The sequence below is a fragment of the Stegostoma tigrinum genome, chromosome 2, assembly GCF_030684315.1.
Source record: "Stegostoma tigrinum isolate sSteTig4 chromosome 2, sSteTig4.hap1, whole genome shotgun sequence".
NCBI lineage: Eukaryota > Metazoa > Chordata > Chondrichthyes > Orectolobiformes > Stegostomatidae > Stegostoma > Stegostoma tigrinum.
This window is the reverse complement of record NC_081355.1, coordinates 37,092,039-37,115,057: the sequence shown is the minus strand read 5'-3', so window position 1 is coordinate 37,115,057 and position 23,019 is coordinate 37,092,039. Positions and strand designations below refer to the sequence as shown.

The 23,019-nt window shown below is 40.2% G+C and overlaps 1 protein-coding gene across 5 annotated transcripts in view; it reads right to left on the bottom strand.

The window, feature by feature from the left end:
* jarid2b (jumonji and AT-rich interaction domain containing 2b) overlaps positions 1–23,019 on the bottom strand; it is a 447,370-nt gene that overhangs the window by 267,487 nt on the left and 156,864 nt on the right. Inside the window, exon 1 of one of the 5 annotated variants that reach the window (XM_059653446.1) lies at positions 7,466–7,538. The exons of the other annotated variants lie outside the window; for them this stretch is intronic. Coding sequence (XP_059509429.1) covers positions 7,466–7,468 — 3 coding nt within the window. The 5' untranslated portion in view covers positions 7,469–7,538. Of the gene's footprint in view, positions 1–7,465; positions 7,539–23,019 lie in introns of those variants that run through there. 5 annotated transcript variants of the gene reach the window in all.

Sequence of the window (23,019 nt, the reverse complement as noted above, 5' to 3'; positions counted from 1 at the left end):
TGAAATTAAAATTGACTGAACACTGGCACCTTGGGGCATTTGGAGATAGCAAAGATGGATTTGCCATCTGGCATTTCTGACTGAAGATAATTGCAAATACTTCGGATTCACATTTTGCACTGACTTGCTAAGCTCTCCCATAATTGAGCTGAGACGTTTGTGGAGCCTCCTCCCTGTATGAGTCATTTAATCATCTATCACTATTCATACCTGGATGACTCAAATATTGCATTACAATGTCATGAGTGTTGCTTGTCTAGAAGGTGGGATTGTTCTTCCAATAAACAATAGGCTGCTGAGGGGTCTTGTGACGATGTGGTACCATCTTTGCCTCTAGGCCAAAGGTCCAAATTCAAATCCTAACTGTGCCAGAAATGCAAGACAACATTGAGATTCAGAATACTTAGACATTGATACGTGGGGATCTCATGGCTAGTGGATAAGATGTCTGACTTTTATGTGGTTCATGACATTACCTGACGGTTGCAAGTTCAAATCCAATGATGATTTCTACATGTTTTTGTGTTACCATGTTAATGTCCCTGCCTCTAAGCTAGAAGGTCCAAGTTCAAGTCCTACCTGCTTCAGAAGGGTGTCATGGTATCACAGAGCATATTTAAAAATATCTACCCCGTGGCCCCAGTTGTTAATAATGAGGGAGAATTTTCCAGGTCCACTGAAATTGACAAAGGCACACTTATTGTTGAAGCTAGGTGATTTTGTTCTTAATTGAATTGTGTGTGGTGGCTTGAAACAGGTTAGGAACCAGTCTTGCAGATCCCACCCCTTTCTGTCCCATGACCCCACCCTGTTTCAGTATATTTAACCACAGAGACAAGGGAGGTTTCAAGTTAGCCAAACTCAGTCAGCAACCCCAGAGGTGTTAAAACTAAATGCAGCAAACCAGCTTATGGTAAAGAAGTTTTAAAAAAGCCAAAGCCCCAGAGCCATATCCATTGACTTCCTGGTGTTCAGAAAGACAGGTGATGAAAGATAAGATTGGAGTTCAATGTTAAGGCTAATAGATTGATTTTGGCCTTTTAAAAAGCTGGGTAAGTAGGGGGCAAAGGAAGGGAGAAAGGAGGGAAGCATAAAAGTTACATTATATAAAAACCTCAGGAATCCTAAAGTGTTTCTTAAATACCAAGTTAGTTTTAACTATGCTCTCTGTCAGCAAACCAATTTGTGCATGAAGTCCTGGATGGTGTTTTCAAAATAATTACATCTCAAAGTACTAAAGCATAGAAGCACAATACTGTTATTGACCATAGCTCCAATGCCATGCACAAAATGCATAAAAATAAGGGTCTTCCTGGCTGCTGGTCTAAAAGGCAGTGCGGCACATAGAATCAGAATCAGAATCCCTACAGCGTAAAAACAGGCCCACAACGACTCTCTGAAGAGGATCCCACCCAAACTCAACCCTCTTCCATATCCCTACAGTTCCCATAACTAATTCACCTAATGTACACATCCCTGGACACTATGGGAAATTTAGCATGGCCAGTCCACCTAACCTGCACATCATCAGGCTATGGGGGGAAACTAGAACATCCTGAAGAAACACACGTAGACACAGAGAATGTGCAAACTCCCCACACTGCCAGAGACTGGAAGTGAACCCAGGTCCCTGGCACTGAGGGGCATCAGTGCTAACCACTGTGCCACCATTTTGGCTTTTGCTACAAAATGAATGGCAGCTGGGCTATAAAGACACAACGATCAAAGTATGATATCAAAGTAGCTTTGTTTGGTGAATAGGTTGAACCATTGCAGGCTGCAATAGTACGCCAAATGTTTGGCATTTTCAGCAGTTACGAAAATCTGGTTTATAAAAATCAGGATCAATCAGATCTCAAAAGCACTCCAAATTGGACAGTTCAGCAAAATTATTTTAGTTTACAATATTATTCAAATAGGAGAAGACAAAATTTAAAAAGATTAAACCGCAAAAGCTGCATAATAAAGCTTAAATTACATTAGTATGACATTAAGCAAATGAGTTTAATTCACTGGGCAAAAACAGCATCTAGCATTCAAAACATCTCACCATGAAGAGAGATTCCATAATTCATTCCAAAATCAATTTTTAAAAAATTATTTAGAAGCAAGTGCATATGGTCACAGAAATTTGAGGGTGCATACATGAGGATCAATGGTCGGCACAACATCGTGGGCTGAAGGGCCTGTTCTGTGCTGTACTGCTCTATGTTCTATGTTCTATAAGCAAGTGTAACAACCATCTAAGCATCGGCCCCTCCAATTTGAGGGCAAACGTTCAATGGGTGCGAGGAGAATTTATTTGTGCTTCAAATAATGAAATCTTATGAACTATTGAAAGGGCTATTCCAGCTTGTTTAACACTTTTATCTGAAAGATACCATTTCCAAGAAAGCAATCCTCCATCAGAACATCAATTAAATATCAGTGTCAACAGTGGGCCTCCAATCCATGAAATTCAAAGTTGTATGCAAGACAACAAAGTGTGAAGCTGGATGAACACAGCAGGCCAAGCAGCATCTCAGGAGCACAAAAGCTGACATTTAGGGCCTAGACCCTTCAGAGTCTCTGTTGAAGGGTCTAGGCCCGAAACGTCAGCTTTTGTGCTCCTGAGATGCTGCTTGGCCTGCTGTGTTCATCCAGCTTCACACTTTGTTATCTTGGATTCTCCAGCACCTGCCGTTCCCGTTATCACTTGTACGCAAGACTGTTACTTTGCTTCAGGAGTAGCTAAGTGTGGAGCTGGATGAACACAGCAGGCCAAGCAGCATCTTAGGAGCACAAAAGCTGACATTTCGGGCTATACCCTGCTTGGCCTGCAGTGTTCATCCAGCTCCACACTTTGTTATCTCGGATTCTCCAGCATCTGCAGTTCCCATTATCTCTCTCTACTTCACAAGCAAGTTAGGAACAGAGAAGTGCAGGAGGAGATCATTCAGCATGTTGAGCTTGTTCCAACATGTAATTAGATCAATGCCACTGTTCTGTGCTATCCCTGGATGTCATGAGTACCCAAAAATCTACTAATTGTTGTTCTGACCATGCATGCTCAATGATTGAGCTTCCACAATCCTGAGGTGCTGAATTCCAAACAATTAGTGCTTTCAGCAATGGATTGATATTCTAGCACATAGATTTGATAAAAAGCTCCTTGTAAGATAGTCACTTCAGAAGCATTCTATGACTCACCACTCAATTTGTAACAAGATTCCCTTCAAACATGACATCTGATAGATCGCATTTCACTCACTCTGCCTTGCATGACTTGCTGAAAAATTTCACAAAAAACAACAACCACAATGAACAGCAAATCTGGTAAAAGCTTCAGAAATCAGTTTGCAATTACACAGCTAACATTCTACTGTTAAATCAGGCCTGTACCAAACTACACGCTGCTTTATTTTCTCACGCATAGTTTAAATGAGCGACAATTCTTCAAATAGGTAACAAAAGTGACTTCTGATTACACTTCCAATTCACTGAACTTGAAGTTTTCAGAAAAACTGATTCCACCACATCTAATGTAACCCTTTGATTTTCATAGTAACCTTGTAGCACAATTTCAAATCTCCATGATGTATGGTGCAGTCTGTGCATTCACATTTTAAACAAAGAGATTAAAATGTTTAAAAGGTGGTATTTTAGCTATCCCAATGATGTCATTCCCAAACACTAAATAGGGCGAGTGGAGACCCCACAGCATGGAAGCAGGCCATGTGCCCATCGAATCCACACTGACCATCCAGACAGCATCCCACCCAGAATCATCCCCTACTCTATCCCTGTAACCCTGTATTTCCCATGGCTAAATCAACCTAGCCTGCACATTTTAAGACTGCGGGAAGAAACCAGGGCACCTGGAGGAAACCCACACAGAAAATGTGCAAGTTCCACACAGACAGTCATCCCAGTCTGGAATTAAACCTGGGTCCCTGGCACTAAGAGACAGCAGTGCGAGCCACTGGGCCACCATGAGTGTCAAATCAACAGCAACTGGAAACTTATTTTCCTTCTTCCTCCCACTATACATGTCTACAAACTCTTCTTGTAAAACAAAAAATAAGATTCCATCACATCCTTTTCTTAACATACATTCCACCCAAATAACTACAAAAATGAAATGTAAAGCCTGTAGTTGAATCATTGGAATAGCAGAAAGTGACACCTCAAAACATAAGTTGGTTTGACTACATGTAAATTGCAAGACATTCACCACCCAGGATATGGGCATGATAATACAATTTATTTTCTAGAAGGTTAAAGAAACATCAAGCAAGATCATGTTTTCTGGTTCTAAACATCTCAAAGTAATCATGCTGTCAGTCCAGTTCGTCTTCACCTCACCCCTTTGGAGCACTTTGGTTTCTTTAAAAAACAACAGGCCAAGTTGGCCCCCATACCATCATTTCTGTTTTCCAATTGCTGACCAATATCTTTGACAAACCCTTACATTCCCAAAAGATTTGCGTTCGGATTTAGATCCACCCCCCAGCTCCCTCTACACATACTATTTACTTCTCCCAACTTCTCCATCTCTGTGTGAGCACTGTCGTTGCAATTTTCCATACCACCAGTTGATATTCTACTCAAATCAAAAATTTAGCTCTATTGTGATTCACAGGACCCCCAATCATGTCTGTCACCTGCGCCTGCTCTGTCACTCAATAAGATCATGGCAGATCTGATTGTAACCTCAAATCTGCATCATTGCCGAATCGTGACAACCTTTCTCCCCTTGTCTAACAAGAATTTATCTCTGCTTCCACCACCTTTCTGAAGGCAAAGTCTTTAAATTGTTTATGAAAGTAGTTTTAGAGGCAAATGACCCTCAACAAAAAAATTCACTTCTATTTTAAATGGGCCACCTTTGTAAAAAAAGCTTTAAATTCCCCAAAGAGGAATTATTCTCTCCAGAATCAATTCTGTGAAGATCCCTCAGGATCTTGTGTGCCAAATCAAGTTGCCTCACACTCTAAATTCCAGCAAAAAAAATGCCTAGCCTATTTAAGCTTTCCTCAGAAAATCCACTTATTTCAATATTAGCTTCATAAATTTTCTTTGAACTGCTTCCAACGTATTCACATCTTTCCATATATCAGGTGACCAACAGTTCACAGTACTCCAGATACGCTTTCACCAATGTTCTGCATTATCGAGTATAACCTTTTGTATTCAATTTCTATCACAATGAACGATAGCATTTGAGCTCAAATTCAGGGACCTTTCTATGTGCAGATGGATACCATATTTGATTATTTACAGATGACTGAATTTTTAAAACAATGATTTTGAAACTAATCTGGAATCTCTCTCCATTGGAGAGCGACTTTGAATGTTTGCTACTCTTTGTATTGAAACACAACTGCTTAAAGTCAAATTTTATTTGATTACCTAACTACTTGATGTACCCTGCACACTATTATTTTGTGATTCACATACATGACACCTAGATCCCTCAAAATTGTAATATGTTTCAGGCTTTTCTCTATTTAAATATTCAAATTTTCAAGGCGTCCTTACCAAAAGGGCAGCATGGTGACTCAGTGGTTAGCACCGCTGCCTCACAGTGCAAGTGTCCCATCTTCAATTCCACCACAGGGCACCCGTGTGGAGTTTGCAGATTCTCCCCATTTCTGTAAGGGCTCTGGTTTCCTCCCAGTCATAAGGGGTGCAGGGCAGGTAGACAGCCCATGGGACATGCAGGGGTACAGGGAGGGAGGTGGAGGAGGAGGAGGAGGTGGTAGTGGTCTAGGTGTCATGCTCTTCGGAGGGTTGTGGTGGACTCCATGGGCCAAGTAGCCTGCTTTCATGCTGTAGGCGTTCTATGAAAATGAGCAGGCTCACATTTGCCTACATTACTTTCTATCTGCCAAATGACTGTTCACACTTTGGGCCAATCGGCAATTTCAATTTCTTATCTATCTTTGCATAATCAGTAAATGTGGTGACAATACAGTCGGCCCCTTCAACCAAGTCATTAATATTAAATTTCAAATAATTGGGGCCCCAATGCCAATTCCTGTTCCTAGCTGAAGTTTGCCAACCCTAAAATGAGCCATTAACTCAAACTCTATTGTTTCCTGTCAGTTAGTAAACCTCCCTCTTAATACATTACCCATTTTTGTCACAACTTCTCCAGGCTTCGAACTAGTCACAGGCTTTTTTTCCTTCATTCAACCTCATGATGTGCCCACCACTAGCTGGGCCATCCTTAGTTACCCTTGAGAAACTGATGGCAATCTGTTGCAGTCTGTTTACTGTAGATAGACCACACAATGCTGTTAGGGAAGGAGTTCCAGGATTTAGGCCCAGAGATATTGCAGGAAGCCATGACATGTTCATAAGTTTAGATGGGGAGTGGCATGTATGGGGAAACATGCAGATGGTGTGCCAGTGTGTCATCTTCCCTTGTTCTTCCAGATGGCAGTGGTCCAGAGTTTGAAAGGCGTTGTCTAAGGAGCCTTTGTCAATTTTTGCAGTGCATGTAGATAGCATCCACAGCTGCCACTGAGCATTGGTGGCAAAAATTCTCAACTTCTGTGGATGTAGTACTAATCAAATTGATTATTTTGTCCTGGGTAATCAGGCTTGAGTGTTGTAGGAGTTGCACTCATCTTGTCATCACACTCCCGACTTGTGGCTTGTAGTTGGTGAATGATGGATAGGCTTTGGAGAGTCAGGTGAATTGCTCACTTCACGATTCCTAGCATCTGACCTGTGAGTAAGCACAGTACTTACATATCTGGTCCAATTCAGTTTCTGCTCTTTGGTAACACCTAAGATTTTGATTATGTAGAAATTCAGTGATGGTGAAGCCACTCAATGTCAAGGAAGGGGTGACGATTAAATTGTCTCATTACTTGCCTCTTGTCAGCCTAAACCTGGCCACCTTCTAGGTTTTCCTGCATTCTAGCAATGGACTGATCTCTGATCTTACTGAAGACTTTTTCATCTCTAAACTTTTCAAGTTCTAATGAAAATATTCTGCCTAAAACACACTGACCTAGATTTTTTAACGGCCTGATCAACATTTCTGAAGTGTAAATGGGAGCTTTACATTTTTCAAAATGAAGCGCGAGTTTGTAGCACCATACTCACGTTTATGATGTACCAGACACTGAAAGGATGCCTAGGAAATTGAACATTCAGCCACACAATTCAATTGTACCTATACTTGAGTAACTATTTAACTGAACTCCCAAATTACCTCTCATACCACCAACACAGATATATCCCTTGCCCTTCTATGCCCAAAATACAACATTACTACTCTGGTACCAGACCCACCCTTCACTTACCCCAAATCCTCATTATTCAGTACCAATCCAGGCCTTGCTCTTCCCAATCTGACTTCCACCAGCTCTAACCTACCCTGAATATTTCATCTATTTATCGGATTCAGACCTTGCACTCTGGCATCCTACCTTCCTATCATTATAACTTCTCAAATATCTTATGTACTTACCATTTTACAGTTGCTGTCAAAGTGGCTGTCTGTTAAACTGGTACTTTAAATGTTGAAATGCTGTTACGGACTACTGTGAAAAAAAACAAACAAACAGTCATAGCTTCCCCGGCTGCCAGATGGTATAGGGACTTGATTGGCTCTGCATTTCTGAAAGAATCCTGCTCAAGTTGCCTGCAAGAAATGCCAAGCTCTTTCATTGCATTAAAAGGAGCAGCAATGTGTGTGTAATTGCCACTCCTCAGAAAAATCTGCCCAATAACTATTTTGCTCTTCATATTTCTTGCCTGACCTCCTAAGTACTAACATTATCCTGAGTGCAACATTATCTGTTTCTACTTAAGCTTTGCCAAGTCAGGACTGATTTTCAGCAATGATTGAAGCCAAACACTCTGCAATATCATCTCTAAAAACTTAACCTAACCGAACACCAGATTTTCTTGCATCTGTGTAGCACACTGAAACTGCACTATTAACTATTATTGAAAGTTAAGATTTACTTTGAGTAGGTGGATTCATTTGACCAGAATGAAACTTCAACAACCTGCTCGGAGATACACTTAGGGAGACAGAAATAATATTATCAGTATTAGCTAACTGGGATTAGCAGAATGTTTCAGAAAACAAAGGCACATACAGTACAGAAAAAAAGAGATACATAAGTGCCGCTTAAACAAGAAACTGCCAGATGGCTTTCCAATGGAAAACACCTTTTCTGGAGATGTGTTGGCTCCATTTCATGATTCTACAAATGGAGCAAAATGTTGACGTGGAAGATTTGCCAGTTCTTTGCACATTAACCTGGTGTTTTGCACCTTTACTCACTTTTCATTTTGAAAAAATGTATGTAGCACCATAATCACTTTAAGATAATCGCAAGGAGCATTGGGAAAACTTCCATCTGATTTGAATTTTGATGAAGCAGTGTCCTGAAATAACTTCAAAACAATTCACATTTGCAAGATTAACTGTTAGAAGCAAGCAGACATATGGGATTAGACTGGATGGCCTACGCAAAAATGGGCACCACATTAGCACAGCTATCAAAACCAAAATCAAGTCCAGATAATGGTATCTCTCTCGAGTCAATCTACCATTAGACATTATCCTGCCGTATTTAAAGGTAAAAAATGAAATAATACTTGGTCTTTGCAAAGAATGCCGATGAAATGTTTTTCAACAACATAACCCACAGCTGTTCTAATGATTCTTGTAGTCAACAATGACTATTAAAGAAAAAGGAAGAATACCGTATTTACAACACATTTGTATTGTACTGAAGTCATCCTTCCAGAAGACCAGATCAATTCTTGACTTAAGGGCTTGTATATTTAGTTAATCAAACATTCAATTCATTCTCCAATTTTGAAATGCTATCCACTTGCAGATATGACTATTTTCTGGTGACTGAGAACCCATACACCAAGAGGGCCTATTCCTGGAGTTAGATGATCCCAGGACGTCTAGTTTAACTTCCCCTATTATTTAATTTATTCTTCTAATCAATCTATTCAGAAATGTTATTATACACCTCTGGAGCTGGTGGGACTTCAACCCAGGCCTCCCAGTCCAGGGATAAGAACACAACAACCGCACCAAAAGTGGGTTCCTTCCAACTCCTCCTGTGCAAGACATGATTGAGATCAGCTGTGAAGGCACTGTACTGGTCAAGTAGATAGTCAACATTCATTAACTAGGTTCAGATATTACTTATAGGTACTTTTAATTGAGACACACAAGGAAACCTGCTAGCTTCTATCTGATTACAGCACCACCCCCAATCCTCAATAAACAAACACGTTTTCAGGGGGTGAAAATAAGAGAGTTTCCATATTTTAAAAAAATTGAAATGCCATACTCGCATGTAATCTTTCTCCAAATCTATTCTAGAAATCTGCAAGATTGTACACTAAACACGGAAGAAATGTAAAATGTGAGCAGGGAAGTCAGAAATCCAAACCATTAAAAATGTGGAGGGGATGTACAGGTGGCAGATGAGATTTAATGCAGAGAAGTGTGAGGTGATGCAATTTTGACAAAAGAACGTTAAAAGACAATATAAAATACGGGTTACAATTCTAAAGAGGGTGCAGGAGCAGAGGGATCTCATTGCGTATATGCAGTTCAGTGACAGTGGCAGGGCCGATGGAGACCACAGTTAATAAAGCATAATGTTCTCAGCTTTGTTAACAGGGGTGTGGAGTACAACAGCAAGGTGTGATGTTGAATTGCACAGGACAATTGCTAAATCTCAGCTGGAGTATTGTGCTCCGTCACTGGAACCAAAGATGCGAAGTTGTTAGAGACAGAGCGCAGAAACGATTTACAAGAAAGATTCCAAGAATGAGGATAGATTCCTTTGTGAGAATAGACTGATGAAGCTGGGATTGTTCTACTTGAAGTGAAAGCTGAGACAGAAGTTTTCAAAATCATGAACAGTATGGACAAAGATAGGAGAAGCTACTCCCGCTAGCGAAAGAAAAATGAACAAGAGGGTATAGACTTAAAGTGATGTGCAAAAGAAGCAAAGGTGATATGAGGTAAAGTAAAACTTTCACACTGAGCAGTTAGAGTATGGAAAACCGGCTGGAAATGTGGTAGGGAACAGGCTCATTTCAGGCACTCAAGACGGCATTACATGATTATTTGGATAGAAGTGGTGTGCACAGATATGAAGAGGCAGGAGACTGACACTAGGTAATTGAATTGCTAGCAACATAACAGGCCAAATTACCACCACCTGTGTCATGAGAAGAGTTTGAGACAGCCCATGACATCAAGGCCACATTTGACAGCATGAGATGCCAAGGACTCCTAGATAACTGGAATCCATGTCCAGGATACCTCTGCAGGAATTCTTCAGGGTAGTAATGTCCTAGGCCCAACCATCATGAGCTGCTTTCTCAAGGACTTTCTCTCCATCCCAAGGTCAGAAGTGGGAAACATTCACCAACGATTGCATAATGATCAACATTATTCACATTTCTCACATACTTAAGCAGTCCATGTTTAAATGCAGCAAGACCTGGACACCATCCAGGTTGGGCTGACAAGTGGCAAGTAACATGCATGCCACACAAATGCCAGGCGATGTCTTTCTCCAAAAAGTTACAAATCTGTTACCCCTTGACATTCAATGGTATTACCATAACTGAATTCTTCACTAATCAAACATCCTGGAGGTTCCATTGACCAGAAATTCAATTAGACTCACCAGACACATGCAGTGGCTACAACAGCAGCACAGAGGGGCTAGGAACACTGCAGTGAGTAACTTATCTACCAACTCCCCAAAGCCTGGCCACCATCGACAAGGCATAAGCCAAGAGTGCATTAGAATGTTGCCCACTTGTCTGGATGAATGCAGCTCAAAGACTCATGCAGCTTGACACCAAAGACAAGCAGCCCACTTGATTGGCACCATATTCACAAACATCCACTCCATCATTGCTGCTCAGCTGTAGTAGTGCGTACTATCCACAAAATGCACTGCAGATATTCAAAGATCCTTAAAAAGCACCTTCCAGATCCAGACCACTTCTACCTAGAAGGACAAGGGCAGCAGGTACATGGGAACACCACTATCTGCGCTTTCCCCCACAAGCTATTCACCAGCATGACTTGGAAATGTATTGCCATTCCTTCACAATTACTGGGTCAAAATTCTGGAATTTCCTTCCTAACAGCATTGTTGGTCTATCAACTCGCATGGAACCTCAGCAGTCAAGGCAGCAGCTCATCACCTTCTTCGCAAGGGCAATTAGGGATGGACGAGATTGGCACTAAAAACTAGAACACAAATCAACAAGAGGAGGGATCAAATGGCCTGAAGTGTAAGAGCCCTTACAATTTTTGCAACTTGTGAATGGATTTGTAAAATATATCCTCTCTAGATAACACACTGAAGAAATTTAAGCCAGAAAAAGTCGCTGTTGTCAACTCCAGGCTTTTATTCAGAGTTCTTTTTAAAAGGAAAAAAAAGCATTTCTCACACATACTTTTCTAATTTTTGAATTGCCAGCAAATGGCCTGCATTCCTTAGGTCCAACAATTCTACTCTGAGGATGGCATGGCCAACAGCACGAGCACAGCTCTTTTACACTGGCTTCAGAAAGCCATTTGATAGATGGGCATTACATGCCCAACAACTATCACAATGCAAAGCTGTCAGGTTTGCTCTGAGGAAAGTTTGTCTGTTTCCAGATTATTCAAATGTCTGAACTCAGTAAAATTGCACAAGAACAGTACAAAGTGAACTGTCATTTGTCCTAGCTTATTTTTAAAAAAGCTCAATTGCTTACATGTAGCAATGATGTGGAAACGAAACCATGAAAAAGTTGATTTTAAATAGAAAGTAAACATTAAAGACATTTCCTTCAATAGAAGGGCCTAGAATTTTCCTATTGTTAAAATCTAATTGAATATTTTTGCATATTGAATGCTCACAGCTGGGCAAGCCTCAAACACTCATGCATCCTGATAAAGAAACACCTTTCCATGATGGAAAGCTTTTTTTTAAGAAAAAGGTGGCAGGGAACTCATGATCATTCCTATACCATGCACAGCAAGAAACTGGGTCAGGCTGTGGGCAGACAGAACATACAGCTGCAGTCTTCCAGGCTGGCAGAACTCCAAAACAGATCTGACAAAAGGGGAAGCAAGAGATCAACCTCTTATTCATTGTTTTGTTGTAAACTGAGAGACTTTTTAAAAAAGTCTCTAACCCTTTCCCCAAGAAAGAAAACTGGAAAGCATGCAGTTTGATTTTTATTGTTCACAAACTTCTTGGATGACTTTTTCATGGTTCCATTTTCCAAGAGGTGCTGGCTATTTCAGCTGTGCTGTTTATTTGAAAAGCATTTGACAAAACAGCTTTAGCACCTGGACAGAGTGAGTTACAAAGCCTGTAACATAATCAAGGAGTTCAAATGACATGAACTGAGGTTGGTAGTTCTGGAGCACATAATGCAAGATAATTTTCTCCTCTTTTCAAATAAAAAATGTGCAAATGTCTTCATTTGAAAGGAATCAGAGTTCACTGAGATTGCTGTGTACTATTGTTAGATTTGCAAATAATTGAAACAAGATAGTATTTTAACACTGAAAATTGTACTTTTTCAGAATCTAGAATATTAAAAACTGTTACATCCTTTTCCTACCGTAACTAACTTCGACATTAACTTTTTAAAAATTATCAAGAAAAAGAGTGGAAGGTTCATGATTCAGTCCAACACACCCTAGCTGAAGAACTGACTTTGGGAACACTAGAAATATGCAAAGATCAGGAGTGGCTGCTACAAAAAGGCAAAAAAATTAGACGGAGTTTAACCCTGTAACCTTGCATCAGGTGCAAAAATGACCTGAGAAAAATTACAAGTCGGAGGGAACAGACTTGTAGAATCAAACGCTGCAGCCCTGTAGAGGATCAATGGCTACAGCCTCTGCAGCGGGTCTGAGAAACAATTGCTCTGGACAGGAAAACATTGTGAATGCTCTCCTTGTAGGGAAACATTGGTTACACTGTTGAAGCAAAAGAAAATTTAAAGATTGAACTAGATGACCATTTTTGGCAAGGAGCTGTATCGTCAATGTCTGCTTGGTAGGGTAATACAAGCAGACTGCCCATAAGGAACCAAACAAACTCAGTAATTCTGTCAAAGGTGTAAGCCCTTTCATCAACGACCTGCCCAGAGGGGTCTAGCAAATTGGATTTCAGAACTGCTAGCCTGATATTCAAATTCAATGAGTCTAGCCACATGGTATGCCACCTTTCTCTCTATCTTTAACCTAAAACCTAACTTCCACTACCAACCTTTTGTCTTGTCTATCAGATTTACGTGCCAACTTGGGGGAAAAGGACAATAGACCAGGTAGTAGCGATTTTAAAAGTCTGTGTCATTGCCAATCCTCAAATTTCATTAGTAATAAATAGTTATCTCTGTTAAACAGTGTCAGAAGTCTGTGTTGTGAAAGTATAGCTCGGGGCAGTAAACAGACAGATGGGTCAATTGGAAGTTATTGCAATAACTTCACAAAACTTCTATCACGTTATGAACCTGTAGCTTTCCACTGTGTTTGTCTGTGTGGTTAATTCAGTGTCCACGATGATGCGCATGTGATTAAACATTGGTGTTGTTTTCGAAGACAAGACTGTACTTTTAAGTCAGGAGTGTTTTGGAATACTCACTTAGCTGAATAGACACAGCTTTAAAATTCACAAAACTTGACACCATCCACGACAAAGTGCCACACCCACAAACAATGACTCCATCCACCACTGATGCTCAGTAACAGCAATGTATATTATCTACAAGATGGACTGCAGAAATTCAGAAGATACTTAGACAGTAACTTCCCATCTAGAAGGGCAAGGGCAGCAGATACATGGGGAACACTGCGACCTGCAATTCCCCTTAAAGCCACTCAGCCATGCTGACTTGGAAATACATTGCCAATTTGTCACTGTTGCTAAGTCAAAATCCTGAATTCCCTCCTTCAAAGTATTTTGGGTCAACCTACTGCATGTGGACAGCACTGGTTCAAGGCAGCTCACCACCATCGTCTCAAGAGCAACTAAAGGCAGGCAATAAACACTGGCCAGTCAGCGACGTCCAGGTCTCAAGTACATTATTAGATACCAAACTTAAAACTTTAGGTGGGTTACAGGTATGGGTTTAATGAATCAATCAATAAGCCTGGGCTGTGTCTCAAGTTTCTATTGTTTGTAGTACCAAGAAAGCTCCTTCAGATTCAAAGATCAGTTGGTGCAAGGCAATCAATTAGTAAATTAGCAAAGTTATTTTTATTTTTGAAACAATATTCCATCAAGATGCGTGTTAATAGATTCACCACAGGTCATGGGGCACGAATCACAAAAAAATAAAATCGCTGCAGCCATGAGCAAAACAGCTTACTGTAAAGGGATTTTCTGTTGTTGCTACTGAATCAAGATGAACAAAACTAAAGTAAGAGTTCGTAAATGTGCCATGTAGGGAGTTTTAAATGTATTCTTGGGGCTTAGTAAATTAATGGAAGAAACTGCTGCAGGTGGAGTTACAGATTCAAAACCAGCTTCAAACTAGGTCAAAAAGGTCATGAATTTTAACAGTCTGCTCAAATTGTGTGTATCTGGGGAGGAACCAAAAGTCTGAAGAGCCTTTTCTTCTGACACAGTCACAATTAAGTGGACAGGTCACTGTACCATAGTTTAATTAATTGTCTGTTTCGAACACCTGCTATCATGCAGTTACTGCAAGCCCATGGCCAAAATAGCACACCTCAAATTAGGGCTAATGTGTAATCACTCTCATTTGGGTCCTTGGCTTATTTCCTGCCCTTTCCATGAATAATACGACCAGTTTTAGCCAAGTCAGTCTCAGGGCACTTGCACATTTTGCTGCTGCTGCTACAACCCAATTATCTGGGTGAACTCCCTTGTCCACACAGCTCTAATCCCTGAAATGCACTCTGTCCCAGACCAATAAGTGACTAACTATACCTCCCCACTCTTACAATATAATTAGTGCAATATTGGGCAGACCATCAACTTATTCAGAGATATCATTTGACAGCTCTGAAGCAGGTTAGAGTTGAACGCAGCCTCTTTGTCTAGGGGTAGGGACACTACACTGTGCAACAAAAGCCCTTGGGCATCCCATCACAGGTGGCAGGTACATGTGACAGAAACAGCATAACTGGCACAAGACAGCCCCTCAATTTTAGACCACCTGATGCCATTCCAAACTTGATATCCAGAGGTGATTTAATTTCTATAGCTACCAAAGGGTTTATCATCTCTCTCCTCTAAACATCACTACTTGGAGGCCTGAAAAATCTGTTTTACATAGTGCATAGTCTAATACCATTAACATTATAACCTTAATTTCAGAAACTGGATATGTTTTTAGTAGCTCCAATAAAAACAGATGTGGCCACCAAGAACAGAAAGCCTTTTACAAAGAACTTAATAAAATTGGAGGCAAATTGTGAACTGCATTTGCCTACCACTACATCTCCAAGTGTTTTACAACCAGTAGATTAAATGCGACCACTGACCAGCCTATGGTAAAGCTTCAAACAGCAAATAAAATAAATGAGTTAATTTACTTTGGGTGATGTTGGACAGGTTGTTGCAGTTTGTTAGTTAAACTATCAAGCAATATGAAGCAAAGACGGGTCTCTTTTTTTTAAAAATGGCAAAATGGCATAAAATGATGAGATAGCCCATTCCTGATCCAATGCAACCTTTATGACCTTCTATAAATGGTGCCAGTGGGTAGATGGGGCCTCGGTTTATTATAGCTCCCAAAATACCAGATTACATCAGTGAGAACAAGAAAGGTGGGCAGGAGAAGCAAATATTGCAGGCGGATTTAAACATGTAACAGCAATATAATGAGCCAAAATATTAAATGGGCCAAATTTCATTGTTATTTCCATCTTCCTCACTGGCGTTTTGTGTAGAGATAAATTTCAAATCAATGGGCCTTGTTGTAACAGTCTTTCCCCAGGCTCAGTTCTGTAACAAGGCAATGCAAACATACTACATTAGAGAACTGTATCAACCCTTTGTAGAAATTAGTCCTAGTCTAAAACTGAACATTAGAAATGCACCTCATTAGCCAGTATTTACAAAGCAGAACAACATTGAGCAACCACCTTGTTCAAAAACGATTTTTTAGCTCCAAGATTGCTGAGCTTTGATGAACAATTAAACCTAAATATTAACCAGTTTTCTGGTTTCACATTCTTATTAACTTGCTGTGCTTTTTCACAACTTTCTACTTTTATTTGAGATTGCCAACAAATGCAGTTTTCTTCAACTCTGCTTGGCCTTATAGTCAAGTACTACTGGAAGGGCATGTTTACGCAGGGAAAGGATATATAGCAGAGAATCAATTTGCTAGCCTAAAAGGATACACTAAGTATCTTTTAAGACTATGACTATACAAGGTCCACTAACAATTCTCACTTGTTTCAAACTAATAAACATCATATTCCAAACAAGCTTTACACACAGCAGGTCAAACCTCTCTTCTGGGTAAACATGGTCTCCAGGCAGCAGTTGACCACATCAAACCCAAAAGAATATCCATTACATATTAGGAACCTTGAGTTCAGATGATACCAATTTCAGTTAAGCCAGACTCTAAATGAAGGCCCGCATAGGAGCAAAGTGAAGATTTACTCTAGCAGCGTGAACACAGTCTAACTAAAAATGACTGGGGCCATCCTACAGCACTTAAAAATATGCACTCCTCCAATTCTGGTTGTTTGGGCATTCACAATTCTAATTGTTCCACCATAGTAATCAATGCATTCCGCTGTCAAGACATGGATTTTCTTCAACAAACATCTCTAACTCACCTCCCAAACGTTGAAAACACTCCTTCAAGCTTCTCTGACTAAGCATTTTTGCATCTGCTCTAATATTTCCTTGTGAGATACACTAATGCTGCTGTGAACTACTTTATTGTATTTTAAAAAGACCCAAAGGCACCAGATAAAAACGAGCTGTTGGTGCTATAAAAAGCTGAAGAACAGACAAGGCAAAGCAAATGCTCACACACATTTGGCAAATCTCTAGCTATTATCCTGCCCTAATGTCGTAGTCTTTCAGATCAAACACAAGATTGTACCTTTTGACCCTGCAACATTTTAAAACATTTTGTTGATAATCACCAAAGAATCGAGATACTGAAGGGTCACACCTGTGCTAAAGTTGAACAACCGAGCACCAGGCTACTACTTGGTATCCCTGTTGCTGTGAAGACAATAAACAGTCTGCTGAATTTTGGAACGGCAATTCCATATCATTCTCCTTGGGAGAAAAGAGGGGCTCTGGAAACACAGAAACTATTCATAAAATTGAGAAGAAATAGAACCACATGAGTTTGGGGAGGTTCCTTCCATTTTTTAGGAAATCCAAAACTAAGACTGACACTAACAAATCAAGTAAAGACATAGGAAGAGACATCTTTATTTAGTGTTTAGAATAGGAAATTTGCCATCACATGGACTAGTTGAATAACAAAGATACATTAAGCTGAAGCTAGTTAGGTAGGTCAGGGAGAAGGAAATAGTGGATAAGAATTTAATGAAGGCTGGAGAAGCTTTGCGCGGAATACCAGAATTAGTCTGTTTCAGTGCTCTATACTTATGTAGTGGGTCAAATTACATTTTTTAAATGGGAAACCATGACACTGCAGAATGAGAACAAAAGATGACAATTTAAAAATGGTGGTGAAGGAAAAATCAGCCCCACCAACGTTTTCTTCCCAACCAGATCATGAACGTTGGACTGTTTCTGATTTTGCTGAATTCCTGTTTCAATTTCAATCAGAAAACTACCCAAAAGCAGTTAACTAAGAATATTAGAAAATCTGCTTCTTGCTGTATCAACAATTCACTTCTCTAAACCCCAACAGCTACTTCAGATGAATGAATTAACTTATGTGTACAGATAATATGCTCCTACACATATTTATCAAAACATTCACAGGCATTTCACATCAGACATAAAAATGTTGAAGTCATAGAAATGGATACTGGGACAGGTAGCAAAAAAATGTATATTTTGAAGCGCATCTTAAAAAGCGACAAGAACAGTCAGGAGTTTTATGGGTGAAATTCCCAAATTCCAAACTGCAGCATTACCCTAACAGTTTGACCTTAGTTTCTGTAAATGGTCTATAAAAGAACACATGCGAGCAGCTACCCTATCAGCTGCCTGCTAGTTTCAACTCTGGCAGGGTGGCAGAGGGGAGGAAGTGCAGTAGGGGTTGGTCAATCACTAATGCCAAGTACAGTAATAGAAATAAATACAGCATTACAAAGAGAACAATGATGCAATTGGCCCCCTTGCATGTGATAGATCAACATAAATGCTAAAATTAGATTGTTTAAAAATATCTCCATCCTTTTATTTCTATTTTAATGACAATCCTTCTACTAAGATGGCAAAATGCCCAAAGTGCTGCAGGGAATTTGGATCTCCATACTTCCTGTCAACAGATCAAGTAGCCCAGAAAATATATTGCAGATTATCTGCTGCAGACAAAACCACATAAATTGTGATTTGTTAAACCACATGACAGAGCAAATAAATGGATTTTTTTTAACATTAGTGATACTATTTAGGAATCAGACAATTGAAATTCAAAGCACACATGATATTAGGAATCACTTGCATTGTTTTTGTTTTCTAGCTGTCTACAAGTCTTTTTTGGGCCGGGGGAGGAGAAAAGGAATCAAGAGAGGTGATGATAATGAAGAGCTCTGGGAGGGAAGGGAGCACAATTTCATCAGTTGTTTTTGTAGAAAACATTTCAGTTGCCAAACCATCTAATGATTTGCCTTAACACTTCAGAACAAAAACTTGCTTCATATTATTATTCCAAAAGTGGGGCCCCAATCTCTCTCACTCCCGAGAAGCAATTTATAGCAGAAACATGAGCTTCACCTGACTTCAATTGATTTTTGAAAGGGTTAGGAGAGAAAGAGATTCCTCACTTGTTAGTAGAGCCGAAACACACAATGTTTGAACTTCTGCAACACCATTAAGGTTTGAGAAAAATCCTGTCTTACACTCAGAAGTTTGTTTAAGTATTGTCTCAAATTTTAATTATCCTTAAAATATGCAAAACATTATATGGTGAAAATGCTTTAAAACTGTTCTGGTAGATACTTAAATATCAATAGAGTACAAAAACAAAATCTGTATCACAAAAAGGTCATGTCCAAAACAAAGATGAATTAGGATCAGGAACTGGTAATTTCACACCTGGAACCTACTGCACCACACAATATAATTTTGGTTGATCTAATCTCAGCCTAAACACCAATTACCTCATAAGCTTTTAGCACATTCCTAATTAAATATCGGCCTGTCTCCTCGATTATACAACACTACAGCATCCACCACAGAGGTCGTGAATTGGAGAAGCAATTTCTCCACAGTGCTGATTTAAATCTGCCACACCTTAATTTAAAGCTGTGGTCTTGCATTCTAGATTGCCCTACAAAGAGGAAAACATCTACTCAATATTTATTTTGCCAATCCTCTTTAGCATCTTGAAGGCCTCAATTAGATCATGGATCATACAATCGCTTCAGTGTGGAAGCAGGCTCTTCGGTCCAACAAGTCAACACCAACTCTCAGAGGATCCCACCCAGACCCATCCCCCTATAACCCACCTACACATCCCTGAACACTATAGGCAATTCAGCATGGCAAATCCATCTAGCCTGCACATTTTTGGACTGTTGAAGGTATGGAAACACCCAGAGGAAACCCACACAGACACGGGGAAAATATGCAAACTCCACATAGGCAGTCACCCGAGGGTGGAACCGAACCCAGGTCCCGAAGAGCTGAGGCACAGCAATGCTAACCACTGACCACCATGCCATCCTTGTAAACTACTGTATTTAGGCCTAAACTGTTCAAACTCTCCACATAAATTAAGCTTTACATCCCAAATTAATCTGGTAAACATTCTCTGAACTGCCTCCAATGCAGTTACGTCTTTCCTAAGAGGTCCAAAACTGTACAGTGCTCCAAATGCAGTCTCAGCAATGCCTTGTCTAATTGCAACACTTATCTACTCAATATGTCATTTCTTTAGCAATAAATGCTAAAAATTACATCCGCCTTCATTACCTACTGTATCTGCATACTAGTTTTCTAAAACTTATTCCCACAGATACTCAGATCTGTCAGCAAAGTTTCTGTCCACTTAAATAATAAGTTGCTTACTTCTTCCATTCATTATAGATAACCTCACACTCATCCACATTGAACTCCACTGCCAAATTCTAGCCATTTACCAAACCTATCTATATCCATTGTAACTTACTTTCCTACCAATTTTACAGACATCTGCAAATCTGGTTATAGCGCAATCTATCCCTGGATCCAAGACATTAATAGTTGTAAATAGTTGGGGTCCAAAGACTGAACCCTGAAGCACACTACTAGTGATTGGTTGACAAACAGACAAAGATCCATTTATCACGACTGTGATTTTTGTTGGTTAGCCATTCCCTACCCAAATTAATATTACCCCTAACCATGTGTGCTTTTATCTTGTGTATTAATCCTTCGTGCAGGACCATATTTAAATGCCGTCTGGAGGTCCAGATATATTACATATATTGGATTTGCATTATCGACTTCATTTCTAACATCATCAAATAACTCAGTAAACTAGTCAAGCGCTATTCACCTATCATAAAACCATGCTGACTCTGAAGGGTTGTATTTTGACTTCCCAAATGTCCTGTTAACACTTGCTTAATTGATTCCAACAATTTCCCAAAAGTCTTTAAACTAACTGAAAGAAGGGAAGTGATTTCTTATTTTCTGCCTCCCACTCTTTTTGAATCAGAGTTACATTAGCATTCTTCTAATCCACTGGAACATTTCCAGAATCCAAGATGTATTAGAATATTATAATTAATGCATTCTCTCTCTGTGTTGCGACTTCCTTTAAGGCTTAGGCCATCAGGCCCTGGGGACTTGCCTGCTTTTAAATCAAAATAGTTTGCTCAGTGCTTTTTCTCTAGTCATAGTGGCTGTCTTAATGTTGGAGCAAAATACTGCAGATGTTTGAATCAGTATTAAAAACAGGAATAAATGTTGAACAACACAGTGGGTCAGGCAGCATCCATGAAGAGAAAGCAAGCTAATGTTTCAAGTCTAGCTGACTTTTTATCAGATCTGAAATGAAGTATGGAGGGGGCAACATTTATGCAATAGTTTGGAGGGGGGTGTACATTTGAGTGTTGGACGGGAGAGGATGTTGATAGTTCAGATTAAGTGATTGGAATGCGAGAATGGCAGAACAATGGTGTGTCTAACTGCCAACATGGGAAGAACAGACAGTCCCAGTGGAGTGGAGGAAGGGGAGAGACATGTGGTTGGTGGAGGGGAGATTTTGAAGCTTGTGAAGCCCACATTGATACCATCGGGCCCAGGATGGACATGTCACCTGAGGAATGGGAGGGGGAGTTGAAATGGTTCACGACTGGGAGGTGAAGTTGTTTAGTGCTAAACGAGCATAGGTGTTCCGTAAAACTGTCCCCAAGCCTCCACTTGGTTTCCCCAATGTACCTATCTTCTATCTGCCTCACGCTGTCTCCCTATTTATTTTAGAACCCCCTTCCCCTCCCCCATTTCTAGAGGGGGGTCTAGGCCCGAAACGTCAGCCTTCCTACTCCTAATGCTGCTGGGCCTGCTGTGTCCATCCTGCTCTACACCTTATTATCTCTTACCCTAGCGAGGCATTCAGGTTTCTCATACTCAAACTGAACTTGAAATTCCAGCGTGCTATGACTACTCTAGGAAAGTGTCCTTTATTATGTGATAATTAATTAACCCCATCGCATTACACAATTGAATAGCTAAAACAGACTGCTCCCTAGTCAGTTTTCCAAAATATTGCTCCAAGAAGCAAATCTCCAACGCAATTTACAAACTGTCTCGAGAGGACCTTGTCAATTAGTTCAATCCAGTCGATATGAATATTAAAGTATATGTAATCAACCATAGGTGATTTTAACTATTAAGGTCTTTGTCCTCTGTGATGCAGTCCCTCCCTTGGCTACTTTGACTTTCTCTATTTCCATCATTAAAAAGTATTACTTGAATATTTCCCTCAACTTTCATACTACAGACTAGATACAACACATTGCTTTCTTTTCCCATAAAGTGTTGTAGGACACTTTCCAACTATATAACAAAAAAAAATGTAGCTTACATGGGCCTTTGGTTTATAACATGGATTCCTCAGTATACATCTTGCTCTTTATGCCCACCCTAATGTACACCACCTCAGGAAAGTGGGACTCGTGTAGATTCAGTGCTTTTCTTGGTACTAAAGGCTTGATGGGTAGAAGGGTTGAAGGGCCTCCTCCATACTGCATGATTCTGAGGTTTCTGAACTAGGATCTCCAGAAGTTACTTTATGATTTCACAAAGCCTGTAATAAGTGTTGTTCAATCCTTCAGCATGCAAATTGCCACTGAGAAATGAACTATATTAGCTGGTCAATTTATAGCTCTCAAGGGTTATGCTTGTATGATGGGCATATTCTCTCATCTCTTGCCATATATCACCCAACCCCAATAATATATTTCTTTTAAATCTTCAGCAGCCTCCTATTCAGCCAACATAAACCAAATTTTACATTCAGAGATAATGGGAACTGCAGATGCTGGAGAATCTGAGATAACAAAATGTGGAGCTGGATGAAAACAGCAGGCCAAGCAGCATCTTAGGAGCACAAAAGCTGACGTTTTCGGCCTAGAGCCTTCATCAGAGGGGGGATGGGGAGAGGGTTCTGAAATAAATAGGGAGAGATGGGGAGGCGGACCGAAGATGGATAGAGGAGAGGAGAGTATAAGTGGGGAGGTAGGGAGGGGATAGGTCAGCAACTCATATTCCGCTTGGGAACCCTGCAGCCCAATGGTATCAATGTGGACTTCACAAGCTTCAAAATCTCCCCTTCCCCCACTGGATCCCAAAACCAACCCAGCTCGTCCCCTCCCCCCAC